Source organism: Colletotrichum lupini, chromosome 1 (assembly GCF_023278565.1).
Source record: "Colletotrichum lupini chromosome 1, complete sequence".
Lineage (NCBI taxonomy): Eukaryota > Fungi > Ascomycota > Sordariomycetes > Glomerellales > Glomerellaceae > Colletotrichum > Colletotrichum lupini.
The window spans coordinates 2,353,091-2,368,194 of record NC_064672.1 but is presented as its reverse complement, the minus strand read 5'-3'; the positions used below and the strand labels follow the sequence as shown (position 1 = coordinate 2,368,194).

Genomic DNA, 15,104 nt, shown 5'->3' with positions numbered 1-15,104 from the left:
CTTGTGTTTACCGTTCGTCATACGAGGATGTTGGTCAGAAATGAGGCAGATGTCCGGACTGCTTCAAACTGGATGGTTGCTAGCCTGACTTTGACAACATCTAACCATGTGAGTATGGCGGAGCATTGGTGGACGACTTCGGAGGAGCTGCAGGCAATTTCGCGCTGTTACCGTCAAGTAAGGGCGAAAACTGTACATGTTTCGCGCATTCAGTCAAGCAACTCGGCCATGGAGTCTACGTATAATCCACTGGTGCGGCCAAGGCTAAGGTAACGGGTGAGCTGGCAGAGAAGTTAGTCAGGACCTTCCAGATGGGTAGAATGGTTGGGATGGACGGGACTTAGTAAACTTTGGCCGATTTTCCTACGATGAAATGTAGGCTTCGGGATAACATTTTGAGAAAAACCCAAAACCTCTTACAGTATACTTCTGAACTGAGAGTTCGGGAGAACTTGCTGTGGCGGCGGTGTCGTCTCTCGCCTCTATATGATGCCTGTCGCCGCCAGCTTCTTCCAATGTCATCTACCACACATATATGCGAGGGATTCCTCCAAAACACCCACAGAGTCCATGATGGAAGCAGCTTGATTATATCTTCCCGTGGATAAGACTTCCAAGATCTCCTCAATAGGGCTTACCAGACGTATCTACCTCCACTTTATACTTGCTCATCAGGCGTCAAGTTTTGGCCTGCTATCCACTCTATCGTCAATGAAAGACACAGAATTAAGGATAGATGCTACTCAAACACATGAAAGGAAACACATGAGATCGCGGTGTCTTCTCGTCGTCTCATCTCAAAGTACATTTCCATTTTCAGAGACATTCTTTCCTCAGCTCACATAGCCCACGTCACACCTCGTCGCCCACCCCCAGACTTGCTACATCTATGCCAAGTGGGCTGTGGCTCCCAACCAACTATCACTGGATGCTCACATCCACACTTCCCCGATAGTCTAGTGGTGAGGATATCTGCTTGTCATCGGGGAATTATTCCCTGACAACGATTCGCAGGGGACCGGGGTTCAATTCCCCGTCGAGGAGTTATTTTTGCTCTTTCTGCGTAGTGTTGCTTTCTAGAACTGATTTCAATGCGATTGACAGTCGCTGTGGCATCTTGGACGGCATTTCGGACATGAACCAATGTCAAATTTACACTATGCGCCCATAATTATGTCTCAGGGCAAAGTAGTCTTTGGTCCCAGTAGTTTTGTACTTGAAGCAGGTAGGTACTCGCCACATAGTCTGCCAGCTGAATCGTCCCGTCTTATCTGCTCCAACATTCATGCTCTTTGTGAATCAGCGTTGTTGCCGCATGTCTGATAACGGCGGCGCTGAGGGATGGCGAAAAGACCCCTGCGTTTACTGCGTTTACAATCGCCACAACGCCACTTCTGCTCCTTCTGGGTCTTTGGCTCAGCACTGTAACTCACTCGACGTGGGATCGCTGGTCAATGCGGCCTGGTGTGGAGAAGGCGCCGCGTTGAAAGTCGCTCGAGGATCGTTACGCAAATGTGTGTACAATGGAGAGAGGATGCGAGGGGAATCATCGAGAGACATCATCTGTCTGTACAAAACAAATATTCGTTCTCGTTCGAATCCTAAACCATTGATACGGTCTATCAGCGAGTGATAGAAGTCAAACAACCATCCGCATGCATAGCTACCCCTTCAAAGCCGCCGCGTCCAACACATCCTCCGCCTCGCCAAGCTTCCCAATCTTGCCCTTGGACAACAAGACCATGGCATCCCGTTCTGGCCGCAAGCCTTCCGTCACGCCGCCCAGCCTATGTGTGATTGCTATCACCGTGTGGCCCTTGTCTGTGAACTCCTGGTTTATGATGTCGCGTGTGACAGATTCAGTCTCGGTATCGAGCGAGGATGTGGCTTCATCCAACAGAAGAATCGGCATGATGTGTCGGCATTCAGTTCCGTTTGCTGATGATTCGGGCGGGTGGTTGATGGATTTGAGTTGTACGAGCGCTCTAGCTAGTGCGAATAGCTGCGATTGACCGGTGGACATTTGTGGCAGAGAGGATAGTGGGCTGTCTAGAGTGTTGCGAGTTTCCTCTCCAGATGAAGTGTTTTGTAGGTAGAAGTGTGACAGAAGGCCCACCCTCTCGAGGGCTGAGATGATGGCTTCATCTGGGAGAGAAGTTGAGGGCTGGGTAGTTGGTAGGTCAGCGGGGATCTCTCACGAATATTGAACAGGGAATCGCACATCGAGGTTGAAGCGGAGACTGGCATGTCCCAGAATGAATGACTCTTGGGAAACCGTGATGAAGCACTTCTGTCGAATTAGAGAACGTGGCACGAGACGTAGATCGACCCCGTCAATCCTGATGCTTCCAGCATCCGTGTCAAGAAGACGTAGGAGGGTGAGGAGTAGGGTGCTTTTGCCGCTGTTTGTCCAACGCGTCAGCAGATATCGGAATATGATCTATGGATGCAGCCATGCGCAGCATACCTGCCCGTTCGACCGCAAACGATCAATTGCTGGCCTGGAGAGGCCTTCAGGGTAACGTCTTGTAAAGCCACTGCGTCGGGGCTGCAGAGAGAGTCAGTCTACAGAGGCGACCGTAATGTTAATAGTTGTCTTACTTATACGAAACGGTGACCTTGTCGAACTCGACTGATCCAGATGACGGCCACGCCTCCGTGGGAACAAAGTCCTCGTGCGGCTGTTCCTCTTTCGGCGTATCGGCCTCCAAGGTCTTCAAGCGAGATCTGCCAAGCCGTCAGTAAATCAACCAGGAAGACAAGGAGGAAGAGAAAGTATACATGGCACCTAGGGAAATCTCCATATTCGTCCAAGATGTCACGAGGCTAAGAAGCGTCGCGTTCGCAGCCAACACAATATTCAACGCCATACCAATCTGACCGGCCGTCGTCGTTCCCCTCACAAAAACTGCAAGTGTGATGAGGCCTGTGGCAATCGCAGCAACCATGAGATCCAGAACGATGCCCAGCCACTGTTGTAGACAGAAGAGGATATATGCTGGCTTCTGCGACTTATCAAGACAGACCACGTTGGCATGCTCGGCTTGTTTCTCCCAACCAAAAGCTCGGATAGTCGTGACGCCTTCAACCTATGTCGTTGTCAGCCACAACGTGCTTAGCCAGAAGGGGAGAGGGAAGCGGTACTGATTCGAGGAAGCTCGAGTAGACTGCCGACTGCGACTCGAGATCTAGCAGACGCAATTGTCGCGAGGTGCGTAAGTACACCCGCTGCACGAGATACACGACCGCGGCGCAAAGGGGAAGCGACAGAGCCAGCAGCTTTTGTGTGCTGAATAACAAAACCACCTGTACGAGCAGCTTGAAGACCTCTGTAACCAAATATGAGTAAGGAGGAGTGAGTGTTGGGTCAGGAAGGCTTACGATTCGACATGGACATGATGGCTGGCGGCAACTGCTTATCCACCAGTTGTATATCCTGACTGAAACTGTAAAGACTTAGCAAATGATATGGCTCATTCGGTAGGCGTTGCGACCAACTGATTCAATGTAACTCCCATATCAGTCTTTGAGAAATACGACAGTGGGGCACTAAGTTTGGTCAGTAGGTGTAGGTGGCAGCAGATGAAGTTAGTGGGATTGCACGAACCCGATGATAGTTGAGAGTAGGCGGCGATGTAGTTCAGTGCCGGAAGCGGGTGCGATCAGGATTTGGGTTGACCTTTAACTAAGTTAGTATCAGGGTCAGCGACCTGAACTATTCGTACTCACCACATCGTTCCGCTTGTAGCGAGCCATGCTAGTAAAGATGAGATGAGGTAGCCACAAATATAGAATGTTGTCTGGGATACTGGTGCCTCCGTCCACTTTTGCAACCAGTACTGAGGGAAAGTTACGAAGAAAGAATATGTTGAGGTGCAAGCGAGAAGTAGTAGGATATGACGAAAGCCTACAGCCCGGAAATAGTATCCTGAGGGGAGATGGCTGAGTTAGCATTCAAAAGGCGAATAAAAGTGCAACATACCATAGAGAGAGATGTCTCCCGTTGCTCTGCTGAGATCAGAAACAGCCTCGGCCATCTTCAAATTCTGGCTCTGCACGGTCTTGTCCACTTGGGGCTGCTTCACGACCGTATCGTTCTTTGAATCAACAATATTAACTTTCAGTGAGGCGTACTTGGGGTTCTGCTTCAGGTCATCCCACGTCCCCTGGTACGCAATGGCTCCGCCACCCAGGATAATTAGCTGGTCTGCTAAGTTGAAATGCGCAGCTATAGACTGTCAGTCTTCGTACATTGTTTGTGCCATAGCAACGTAAGGAGCGTACTAGAATGAGTAACAAGGAGGACAGTCGTGCCCGTTTTCCTGAAATGACCTGCAGAACCAAGCAGGTTCTCAACAATACGACTTTCTGTTTTACCGTCAAGTGCGCTGAAGCTATCGTCCAAGATCACAATCTCACTGCGGGCGTATATGGCTCGAGCAAGAGCCTTAGTAGTTGTGGTCAGTGAAGTGAACCCTTTGAAATTTGACACGACAATAAATATGTAGCGAAAAGAGCATGGCGGCGCAAACGTACCACTCGTTGTCGTTGTCCTCCAGAAAGGTTCAAGCCTCGGCTTCCTATCATGGTACTGTCGCCGCTGGGATTTGCCAGGAGGTCCTCATCGAGGCAGCATAGTTGGATCACCTCCTGATACCAGCTTGGCTCCTCGGGGAGGAAACCGCAGACTGCTTGTTTGAAGGTTCCGCTTGGTAACCAAGGAGACTGCTCGCAGTATCCTATATGCTTCGTCGACACAGATATCGTCCCAGAAGCCGTAGGGACCTCACCCAAGAGGGCTCGGACAAGCGTCGTTTTGCCGCTTCCAACGGGACCAGAACACATGACCATTGAACCCTTGTCAATAACGAGGTTGAGATTGCTGAAAGCCGGAGGTTTCGATGCAGTGAGCCCTTGGATAGTGACGGCTTCCAAAGATATGGCGGGCGAAATGTCGACGAGGCTGTCTTCTGCTTTATCGAAAATAAGTCTTTGGTCATTTCGGGGTGGCTCAATGAGATATTGCTGAATTCGTTCAAAAGCCGCCAGAGAGCCCACAGCTTGCGGCACGATGGTCATAATCATGTTGGCAGGGTGCGTCACCAAGCCGAGTAGCGCCGTAGTCGTGAAGGCGGTCTCAACATCGAGTGCGGAGCCGTTAAGTCTCGCGACGATCACGTACAGAACGAGCGTGAGAATGGGGGCGAAAATACCGAGAGCGTTTGCTACAAGGTGTCAGGAAGTTGCATTATACCTTGAAATCGGATGACATCACATACCACTCGCGTTATAAGCGACCATCATCCACCGGACTTTCTTGGCCATTTCTAGCTCCCGAAGGCGTAAGGAGAGGATCAGAGATTCCGTATGGTCTACGATCCCAAGCATCTTCAGACTCTTGACCGAGCCAAGCATAGACGTGGTCATGGCGATTCGGTTCTGAGTAGCCACAGACCAATCCTTTTGCTTGCTCTGGAGATTCTTTGCCAGATATCGACTCACACGAGAGCAAACTAAAGAGCTCATTAGTTCTTACTCTGAGTACGAGTGCCTAGATTCAACTTACAAAAGATCATGACGAATGGAACCGCGCAAACCCAACCGACTCTCCGAGCTAGCATCGCGGTGCCTATACCAACCTCGATGATCTGCGCCCACGTCTCGTGGAACATGGAAGCCGACTGAACCACGTTGTCTGCGTCTGTACTCATCAAAGTAACCACCTTTGCATCGCCATAGCCAGTAGACTGCTGATTGAGCTGCTTGTTGTTGAGGAGACCAACAACAGCGCCCCTGATCATGATCTTGAGGCGGTTGAGACTGTGCTGGTAGGCAGTTCTCGCGATCTAGAGTATGACTCAATATTGCATCGTACGGGACCTCAGGCGACGAGACTTACAGCCAAACCCACATAGACAAAGACAGCCATCGACACAACTGAGTACCCTCCATCTTGAGATTCCTCGGATGACATGCTGATGGAGCGGATGACAGTACCGATTAGGACCGGCTGAGCGTAGCGGAATCCGATGAGAACAAAGCGAGGGATGATGGGCACAAGAAACTGCGGAAGAATACTACGCAGCAGTACTTTGGGCAGCGTCGTCTTTTTCTCGGGCTTGTCTATGGTGCTCTTAGCAAAAGTCGACGCGTTGTGCTACGCCAGGGGGAAAGTAGGCGTACTTCTCTGACTCCATGCTTGCAGGGCTTGCTGGCGTCGAAGTTGCGATGACAGCTTGCTGTCCATCAATGGAAGGCAGTCTCCAGTTAGAATGTATCTGTTCCCTCGGGCGATAATCGGATTGATCCATCCAAAGAACGTTCGATCCAGAATATTGGACAATTCCTCTGGAGACCACTGATCACGAGGACTCTGCAGGATCGTTTGCTTTCCTCGAAGTTCAACAACCAGAAGCACGCCCTTGATGCAAAGACTCGTAAATGCCGGGACGACGATTATGGCGGACCCATTGTCAGGAACTCCCGTTCCCAAATCAAGCAAATTGCATCCCGACGATACAAGCAGATAGACAACAGCGAGATCCGACGGCCTGACGGACTTGGTGTGCTCCAACAAGAGCAGCGGGCAGAGGCCCACATAAGCCACCAAGGACAAAATAGCAGAAGCTAGATTGAGCCCAAGTCGGGGCGTCGAGAGTGCTGTCGTAGCGAGTATGATTGACTGGGCCACAACTAAGATGATTGCGATGATCTAGCTTCAGTTTAGTTCGGTTTCCAGGAAACAGTATCACTCATCACTACGCACAACTTTGCCATGGCCGTGGTGTTCCGGAATGACCTTGATCGTTTCTTTGCGAAGCTTCGATAGACGGAATGACAGCAACAGCAAAAACAAGGCTGATGCCGTGGTTGACAAAAAGAGCGAGTTTAGAAGCATGATTGCTTGAGCTTAACTCTTCGTCGGTCTCACGAGATCTCCCCTTTCCCTCGCATCGATTCTTCTCTTCTTCTCTGGGTCTCCGTGCACTCAGAAGTAGCAGATGATTGAGGTAAGATAACAAAGACGGAATCAAGAGGCTGAATTGTTATTGTTTTGAGCGTCATGGGTATTGTCCGCCGCGTGCCTTCTGACCCATATTTGGTGAACAAGGGGTCTGTATTCCCTATTCAGAACCAACGACAGTAGACCTCCAAGACCTATCGGAGTGATTGAGGAATGCGATGGCCGGTGAGTTCCATTCACGGAGCAATGTACAAGTGGAGCGCTTGGCGAGGCTGGATACGATGTTTGAGTGTAGGCGAGATGCACAAGGCATACGAGGTCTGTTTACTTGCTTGAATCCAACAACTTCATTCCACGCGTGGCACAGCTGCAGTCGTCCCTATTTGACCCTAGTCACCTTCCCTGTTGGACTTATAGGGCCGCATCCCCTGCATGAAGTAAGCAACGCTTCCCCGTTGGTGTCGGCAAGGCCAAAAAGACAGACACGGAGCGAATTACTTCAATTTTGCGTCAAAGGTGTATGTCTGTGAACTTGACAATGCCAGTATCCAGTCTTTTGAGCATAGCACAATGCTTTTACAGTGGACATCATCGCCGAATTTAGGACTAAAGCACCTGTTGCATCGAACAGTCCCGAAAGCGCTTGCGATGTCAAGCTGCGTGAGACGATCGATGCCTTTTCTCATTCGAAGACTCTCGGGCATTTCTGCTTTCCGATCCCTCAGTCTTATTGGATTGAATACTTGAGGGCCACTGTAAAGTCTTGCTCCAGGTGTATGCATCTGGCTGATGCCGTTTCTCATGCTGTTCCGCATGGTGACTTTCGAGGAGTCGGTACTTGTTCTAGTAGTGCTCTCAATGAGCAGGCCTTTCCTGTGTTTCGCTGGCGCCGCTCAATTGAAGAGCGCCAGCCATATGATTCCAATCACGCCACTATCCGAACTCCTTCTATAGCATCAGCATCGATGACAAAGTTGTGCCATCTCATAGATTCATCACTTGTCAAGAACCCGGGCCTTGACAAAGCGGTTGATTTGCTCCCGAGAGAGCTTATCATTGTACTGCTCGTGACAATCGTAAAACGAAATCAGCTCTTGGGTGCAGTCAACCATGGCAGCGATATCAACGTTGCTTTCGGCCAGCCAAGCACCGTACCGCTGCACCCGGGTGAACCTAGCCTCCGGTTGCTTCTCTTTATCCGCGGGGTTCGGTGTTCCGGGAGTCGGAGGCAGTCCAGGCACTCGGCCTTGGGCCTGAGCTAACGCTGCGCTTGCAGCAGCAATACCAGCGGCGGATGGCGGGTTGGAACCAGACATGTTAGGCGAGGGTCGCAGAACCAATACAAGCAAAATTGCTGTGAGGGCAATCGTATGGGGTGGATATAGCAACGGTAGATCCGTCATGTAGTGATCGTTGATTATGGACCAGCCCAGGGCGACGTCCTCCTGGGTCAAATTCAACTCCTGTTGGTAGTTGTTCAGGGTTCGATACGGTTGATGAACTATGAGCTGAGAGCTCATCTCGGATATCATGAAGAACTCGCACTCGCCGAGCTTCGAGGTGTCGAGACCGAGGAAATCGGGCCACAGGGAGCGAGCTTCACTGACGATCAAGCGGATATGCTGCGGGGACTCTTCCATCTTGCAAGCCAGATACAGCGCGGTTGCAACGACCAGGTATGGATTTGTTCGCCGGATTTCGACCTTGGTGTAGAAGCGTTTGATATAAACCTGGGCGGTGGCCATGGCCTGCTGTCGGACTACCATGCGTTTGCCGAGCCGATTGACCTCTGTGTGCGTGATGAAGTTAGCAGGTGGGAATACTATGAAGAGCAGCAGGGAAGCTAACGCTGATTGAAGTAAATGCCTAGGTGCCGCTGTTGCGGGAGAGGAAACATCTGGACTAGGTCGGAATTATCGTCTTCGAGCTTCTGGCGCACTGCTTGGAGTTCATCTTTGGAGAAGAGCCAGAAGCGACGCTGGGTTGACTCCCAGTAGTTGGCAGCCATGATGACCTCTCCCGGGCGTTTTCATGGAAATCTATGACATGATTTGTGTCCGCAATGACCCGGAGAGATTGGAGGAGATGTTGCTGAGGAGCAGCGAGGCTGATGGGTGAAGTTAACGGAAAGGGTAGCTGCGAGGCTGGTGCAGCATATGGAACTGTGGCTGATGTTTTCCCTGATAAAGATAAGGCGGAAGATGTCCGCCCCGGCGGCCTCAGAGAACCACCTCGCTGAAGCTGTCTGCTGGAGCAGCACTGGAAGCTCCCGGGAGCACTGCTAATTGGTGGCAGCTGATTGCCTCGCTTGGCCCGCCAGTGGAACCCTCCCCTGGGTAGCCGAGCTTCGGACGCTGTGGCCCCGGCGCGAACCACTTGCGGCAGGCGGTGCTGCATTTTCTTGGTCGCTGCACCTCGCGATCCTCCTACGTCAGTCCTTGTGACTTGCAGCACCTCATGCAAGCAAAGCCAGTCGCGACAACACCAACCCAACGCCGCCTTTGATAACCCGCCATGTCGTCGTGAGACAGACGCCCCTCGATAGAACCCCGCGCGATTTCCACCTTTCTACCGCCGTTCACCCTATGAATCCCGCGTCGAGACCGAGCCCTCGACTCTACTGACCCTGCGTCCTGATGCCGCCGCCGCCATGGGGGTAACAAATTGGGTTACCGAGCGCCAGATGGAGGTGGACGAGTCGCAGAACCAGCGGGATAAGCGGGTCGAGGACCTCTGGAGGCAATTGGACCCCCAGGGGACGGGACATTTGGACTTTAAGGGGTTGCAGAAGGGGTTGAAGAAGATTGATCACCGTCAGCATCAAACTCTGCCCGAAGCTCCCGTGTGGTCTGGGTGCTGACGTTGCCCTTTAGCTATGAAGAATGCGGACGATATGTTGCGGAGGATCATGACCGTCGTCGACACGAACGACGACGGTGTGATTCAGTATGAAGGTAAGCTGCGAATTGGGGGCTATCAGACTAGAAGCTGAAGCTACTGGCCGGGTTCCCCTGTCTTGGATTGCATAAGATATCGAGGACAGCCGCTGACAATGACCTATCACCAGAGTTCCGCTACTTTGTCGAGCAGACAGAGAGGCAGCTCATGCTTCTTTTCCAGTCCATAGACAAGGACCATGATGGGAGACTTGACAAGACTGAACTACAGGAGGCCTTCCGACGAGCTGGGCTGGTTGTGCCGATGCGCAAGCTCAGCTCCTTTTTTGGCGATATCGACATGAACAACGATGGCTATATAAGCTTCGAAGAATGGCGGTAAGTTTCTCAGCATTCAGTAGAGTATGTTGTGAGTCCATGGGTGTTGTTGTAAGCCCAAGCCGCAAAGCGAGGTGTAGAGTAAAGGGTGGCCGATTATCCGACGTATATGGGAAGGTCCGGATCTAGGTCCAGGAGCACTACTCCACGGTGACCGGCCGTGATGTTCTCGGTGTGGCTCGGTGTATGGGCGTATGCCTGAGGTGGGCGAGAGGCTTCCACGACGGATGCTCTGGTGCTGTTGTCGGGTTTCTCCTTCCTCTTTTTCTTCCCGGAAAAACCTCTCATTCTGTTCTGCTTGGAGAGTGAATCACTGACAGAACCCGGACACGCGCAGAGATTTTCTTTTGTTTATGCCAACACACAATGGCCACGCCCCTCTGAAGGCCGTGTTGGACTTTTATTCTTCCATCGTCACCCTCACTGCTGAAGGTGACTCGATGGTATCGGAGGAGACACTTGAAGGTTTAGGTACGACCGGCTTCCTTCTGCAAACCCTCTTTGGATCCATTTTGAGGATCGCATCCCCTTCGGATCGTGAGCCCGGCACCACCACCGAGTCTTTTGCTTCCGCCGCCACCACCGACGAAGACGGCCGCCCCGTGGTGATGGTCGTCCCCTCCCAGGAAGGCGCTGCGTCGCCCGTTCCTACCACAGCTGCACAGCTTTCCACCTTGTCAAAACCGCAGCAAAATCAACAAACCTCACCAGACAGCCTCACTTCTGCCACAGACTCCGCCCAACAGCAACCTTCCCTCACGTCAAAAACAACTTCAGCAACATCATCACCAAGAACCACGACAACAACGCAAGCCGTGGTACCCATCTCTCCTCCAGGCTTTTCAGGTACCAGCGCCAACATGAACAATATGAACATGGAGGCAGCGGTGCTGCAGGCGTGCATCGAGGCCGGAAACGAGAAGCGCACAGGCATCCTCCGAAGACTCCCCGGCGTCGGCACCTCTCAAGCGAACCAGGTCACAGACAGCAGCTCCGAGCAAGGCTCTAGCTCAGATGCAACTGTAGCACCCAAGACCAAGAGACTGACTGACTTCGCCCCTGATCCAGGTTACTTTGTCGCAGGTGCCGTCGCTGGAGGACTATCGCGGACTGCCACCGCTCCTCTCGATCGTCTCAAGGTCTACCTACTCGTCAACACTCGAGCCAGTACCGAGACTGCGGCCTCTGCTTTGAAGCAGGGTCGTCCCCTGGTTGCTCTGAACAACGCTGTGCGACCTTTTAGTGATGCCGTCAAGGATCTCTGGAAGGCAGGCGGCATGCGCAGTCTTTTTGCAGGTACGCTCATGCTCATACTTCTACTGATGTTTATATACATTCATGGCTGTCGGCTGCTACTGGTCCATCGTTCCATCTATCTTGAACTCCCTAGCTTGAAAGATGATTGGCCATTTTAAACCGAGCAGCTACTTGAATTATGTACTGACTTCCCCAAGGCAACGGACTCAATGTCATCAAGATCATGCCCGAGAGTGCCATCAAGTTTGGATCCTATGAGGCCGCAAAGCGAACCCTTTCTAAGTTTGAGGGACACAACGACCCCAGACAGATCAGCAGCACCTCAAAATTCGTGGCGGGAGGTGTAGCTGGCATGGTTGCCCAGTACGTTATTTCTTCACAACACTCCTCCAAATTTGCCTCATTTGCTTTAGCCGCTGTCATCTCCATCATTTGTTGCAGAGTCGCCGTCTCTCCCCTTGTCTCTCTATGTCTCTCTTGCCGCCTTGACTCGCTGCTGACGTCCCCTAGGTTCTGTGTATACCCGCTAGATACACTTAAGTTCCGGCTCCAGACGTCGACGGTCCAGGGTGGCCTCAGCGGCAATGCACTTGTTATCGATACTGCCAAGAAGATGTGGCAGGCGGGAGGCATGCGCATTGCCTATCGTGGTGTTACCATGGGCCTCATGGGCATGTTCCCGTACAGTGCCATTGACATGGGCACATTTGAGTTCCTCAAATCCTCGTACAAGAGATACATGGCCAAGTACAAGGGCATTCACGAGGAGGACGCCAAGCCGGGCAACATCATGACTGGTCTCATAGGAGCGACCAGTGGTGCTTTTGGAGCGTCAGTGGTGTACCCACTCAATGTCCTCCGCACCCGTCTCCAGACGCAGGGAACAGTCATGCACCCTGCAACTTATACCGGCATCGTGGATGTCGCACGGCAGACGTTCAAGAATGAGGGTGTGCGGGGCATGTACAAGGGACTCACGCCTAACCTGCTCAAGGTTGCTCCCGCTCTGAGCATCACCTGGGTTGTGTATGAGAACTCGAAGAGAATTCTTGGTCTGGAGTGAAGAGACAAAGACTCTGTTGAGACGGGGGGTTTGAAGTGGACAATGGGAGGGAGTGGAATTTACTACAAGACATCAAAGGGACACTAAAAAAAGCCAGGAGGCATATTCTTGGGTTCCTCATTTGAATTGTGGAGGAAGACGAAGATTTTTGGAAGGCGACATGGGATCGCCTAGGTTTGGCCAGCTCAAGAAGAGCGGCACACTCTGTTTTGTTACATAGCCCCGTCGTCAATGGCGTTTGGAAGACGTGGTCAGAGAGAGAAAGAGAGATACCAGAGAAGACTTTTGCTCGCTGCAAGGGTGGATGGAACCAGGCTGGCGGTAGCTGTCGGTAGCTTAGCTGCACTACGGTGCGGATATGGCAGCGGGAAGCCCCAGAGATGTTTGCTCAATACAGACGAATGCCTGCACATAAGTGGTTGGTTGCCACGTGGGATTGATGCTTTGCAGGGTGAGGTTATCGTGAGAGTGACGATGGAGGGCCTGTCTATTATGTACTGGTCGTCATGTAAGAGCCCTAGGTAAACGTCGCAGAGTCCGCCGTCTTCATTACAAATAAAACCCCAACATCTCCCAATCAGTATCATCTTGATCTGCGATCCGACAAAAAGGAAGACAGAACATAAAATAAGCGTCAAAATTGGTTGACGTAGGCCTCGAGACAGAATGGGACGTCGTCGAGTTTGCCAAGCTGGCCTACCTTAAGGGAAAAGAAGCTTACGTCGCGATCGTCGTCACCCCGCGTCCACACTGGACCCCGTTGGAGGGGTTGGATACAAGACACCCACTATGAAGAAGCTTGATTGATGGGCAGGCTCCAGTGAATATGCAGAGAGACGACTGTGATTCGTAACCCGACGGCTAATAACGATGATATCCTGGTAGACCATAGGTTGGTTCGGAGGGACTAGCCGAGGCTGGTAGGGGGCGACTTACTTGGATAAGCATCGAAGGGGGGAAATACTGGAAGGAACTTTGTTTATTGCGAGCTAATTACGTGGGCTGAATGTACCTTGAGATAAGGTAGGTACTTTACCACAGTAGCTATCTCCGGATACGTACTGCTGTAGACGTTGGACTTGGGTACTTTTGTCGGTGTAAGATCGGGCCAACATTGCTCCACTGCCTCTTTTCCCCCAAGTCCAATCTTTTGGAGCTTGTCAGATTGCGCATCCAACTTTATTCAGTCACCTCACATCAACAAGTCACTAACGAGTCCACGACCATCCTTGCTGGACGAGGAACTTGTGCTCGTCTTACTTTTTCACGCTTCTTCTCCACTCGATAGCCGTTATCCAATAATCTCAATTGACTTTTGCCTTTCCATACTTCTAGGTTCCCCACCGTCCTTAACGAGCTTCCTGTTTCGTTTGGCTGCACAACAAGCGTGTCACGCAAGCAAAGCTGCAAAAGAAGAGTCAAGAAGCCGTGCTGCCATGGACTTGGTGACTTGGAGACAATTGCTCTGCGGATACTGCAGGACTGACTAGGTACCAGGGGGCGAAGAGAGACTGAGATGGTTCACACCATGCAATGTGCATCTTGCGCTTGGTAGCAAATCAAGTCCCCGACACTGCCGTTGTCCGCGGTGCCGGTACTTGGTCTCATATCGTTGCCCTGATCTGCAGGCTTACGAGTCTGCCCCCCCTCTTTCGCGATGTCGAGTGAATCCTTCCACCGTATCGGGTGCAGGCCCGCCGGGGACGGCGTGCGGGCAGCGGCGTCTGCCTTGTTCACGCTTGTCTTGCGTCTTCGGCGACCCGACCGGGTTCGGTCTTGTGGATTCTGATTGCAGTTCGTTCGTGTATCCGTAGGTGGCTGGGGGTTCCCTCTCTCTCACTTTGTCTCTGAGTATCTGCGAGGTTGTCTCAATCTCGGCTCCGATTCAACTCCTGCTAGCCTCTTTCTGTGAAGCCATTCCTGTCAATCCCATTCAACTCCATCTCTCCCACTCTCTCTTCTTCGTCCCTCGTCTGCGGTATTCGTAACTTTCCCCTCTATTCTCCCATCGTACCCCCTCCGGCTTACCTCAATCGAGCGTGAACGCGCACTTCTTCGTGGCCCCGACTTGTGTCCTCCTTCCTATTACCACTCATCTTACGTCGGCGCGCGTGTCTCTTCTGTTGTCATTGACAAGGTGCAATCATCTACTGACACGCGAGAGAGATACTTCACTCATACATTGTTTGATCAGTCAGCCAACAGCAACGGCATTACTCACGGTCACAGAGGGGTGCTGAAGCTCTGAAGCAAACGAGAGCCCCGTCGCCGAAACTGTTTGACTCCGTTTCTTGGCGTCCGTTCTACCCGTTGCCCTCGACACTGCGCGTATCAGCCAAGTCCCCTTCACGATTCAGTCGCTGTCACTTGCTGTCACTGTTTGGCGTGCCAGAGTGCCACCGTCTACCCCGTCAGAGACTCAGAGTGCCCTGTCCCAAGGGGCAAAGCTCAAACATTAGGTGACCCGGCATTAAGAAACAGAACCACCAAACGAAGGGAACAAAACGTTATACCTACTCCAAAACGGTTGTATCCTACAGAGCAC

The 15,104-nt window shown here is 51.9% G+C and overlaps 4 protein-coding genes and 1 non-coding gene across 5 annotated transcripts; 3 read left to right on the top strand and 2 right to left on the bottom strand.

Moving 5' to 3' along the window:
* Positions 1–72: 72 nt before the first annotated feature.
* Positions 73–273, top strand: CLUP02_00651 (uncharacterized protein; the record flags this gene model as incomplete). The annotated part of the gene is made up of 1 exon (XM_049279698.1): positions 73–273. One exon carries the CDS (start codon positions 73–75, stop codon positions 271–273), a length of 201 nt encoding a protein of 66 aa, XP_049135655.1.
* A 672-nt stretch (positions 274–945) lies between these two features.
* On the top strand, positions 946–1,044 carry CLUP02_tRNA029. The gene has a single exon. It is a non-coding gene; the product is annotated as a tRNA-Asp (tRNA).
* Positions 1,045–1,663: 619 nt separating this feature from the next.
* CLUP02_00650 (uncharacterized protein) lies at positions 1,664–8,972 on the bottom strand (the record flags this gene model as incomplete). The annotated part of the gene is made up of 26 exons (XM_049279697.1): positions 1,664–2,164; positions 2,222–2,402; positions 2,468–2,548; positions 2,602–2,727; positions 2,782–3,089; positions 3,145–3,329; positions 3,382–3,446; positions 3,499–3,549; positions 3,608–3,679; positions 3,730–3,928; positions 3,983–4,228; positions 4,285–4,447; positions 4,537–5,225; positions 5,280–5,513; positions 5,567–5,846; positions 5,900–6,123; positions 6,184–6,693; positions 6,767–6,858; positions 6,932–7,124; positions 7,217–7,309; positions 7,362–7,411; positions 7,497–7,537; positions 7,594–7,832; positions 7,899–7,909; positions 7,964–8,753; positions 8,813–8,972. The coding sequence occupies 26 exons, from the start codon at positions 8,970–8,972 to the stop codon at positions 1,664–1,666; spliced, it is 5,784 nt and encodes a 1,927-aa protein (XP_049135654.1).
* Positions 8,973–8,995: 23 nt separating this feature from the next.
* CLUP02_00649 (uncharacterized protein) lies at positions 8,996–12,559 on the top strand (the record flags this gene model as incomplete). Its single annotated transcript, XM_049279696.1, has 11 exons — positions 8,996–9,078; positions 9,159–9,207; positions 9,285–9,394; positions 9,429–9,486; positions 9,510–9,777; positions 9,838–9,918; positions 10,032–10,239; positions 10,263–10,290; positions 10,369–10,482; positions 10,560–11,535; positions 11,694–12,559. The coding sequence occupies 11 exons, from the start codon at positions 8,996–8,998 to the stop codon at positions 12,557–12,559; spliced, it is 2,841 nt and encodes a 946-aa protein (XP_049135653.1).
* Positions 12,560–12,676: 117 nt separating this feature from the next.
* Positions 12,677–15,030, bottom strand: CLUP02_00648 (uncharacterized protein; the record flags this gene model as incomplete). Its single annotated transcript, XM_049279695.1, has 15 exons — positions 12,677–12,763; positions 12,833–12,884; positions 12,909–13,046; positions 13,113–13,214; positions 13,298–13,437; positions 13,496–13,548; positions 13,622–13,736; positions 13,820–13,933; positions 14,002–14,070; positions 14,132–14,176; positions 14,238–14,334; positions 14,400–14,465; positions 14,588–14,679; positions 14,781–14,881; positions 14,979–15,030. The coding sequence occupies 15 exons, from the start codon at positions 15,028–15,030 to the stop codon at positions 12,677–12,679; spliced, it is 1,323 nt and encodes a 440-aa protein (XP_049135652.1).
* Positions 15,031–15,104: the final 74 nt, after the last annotated feature.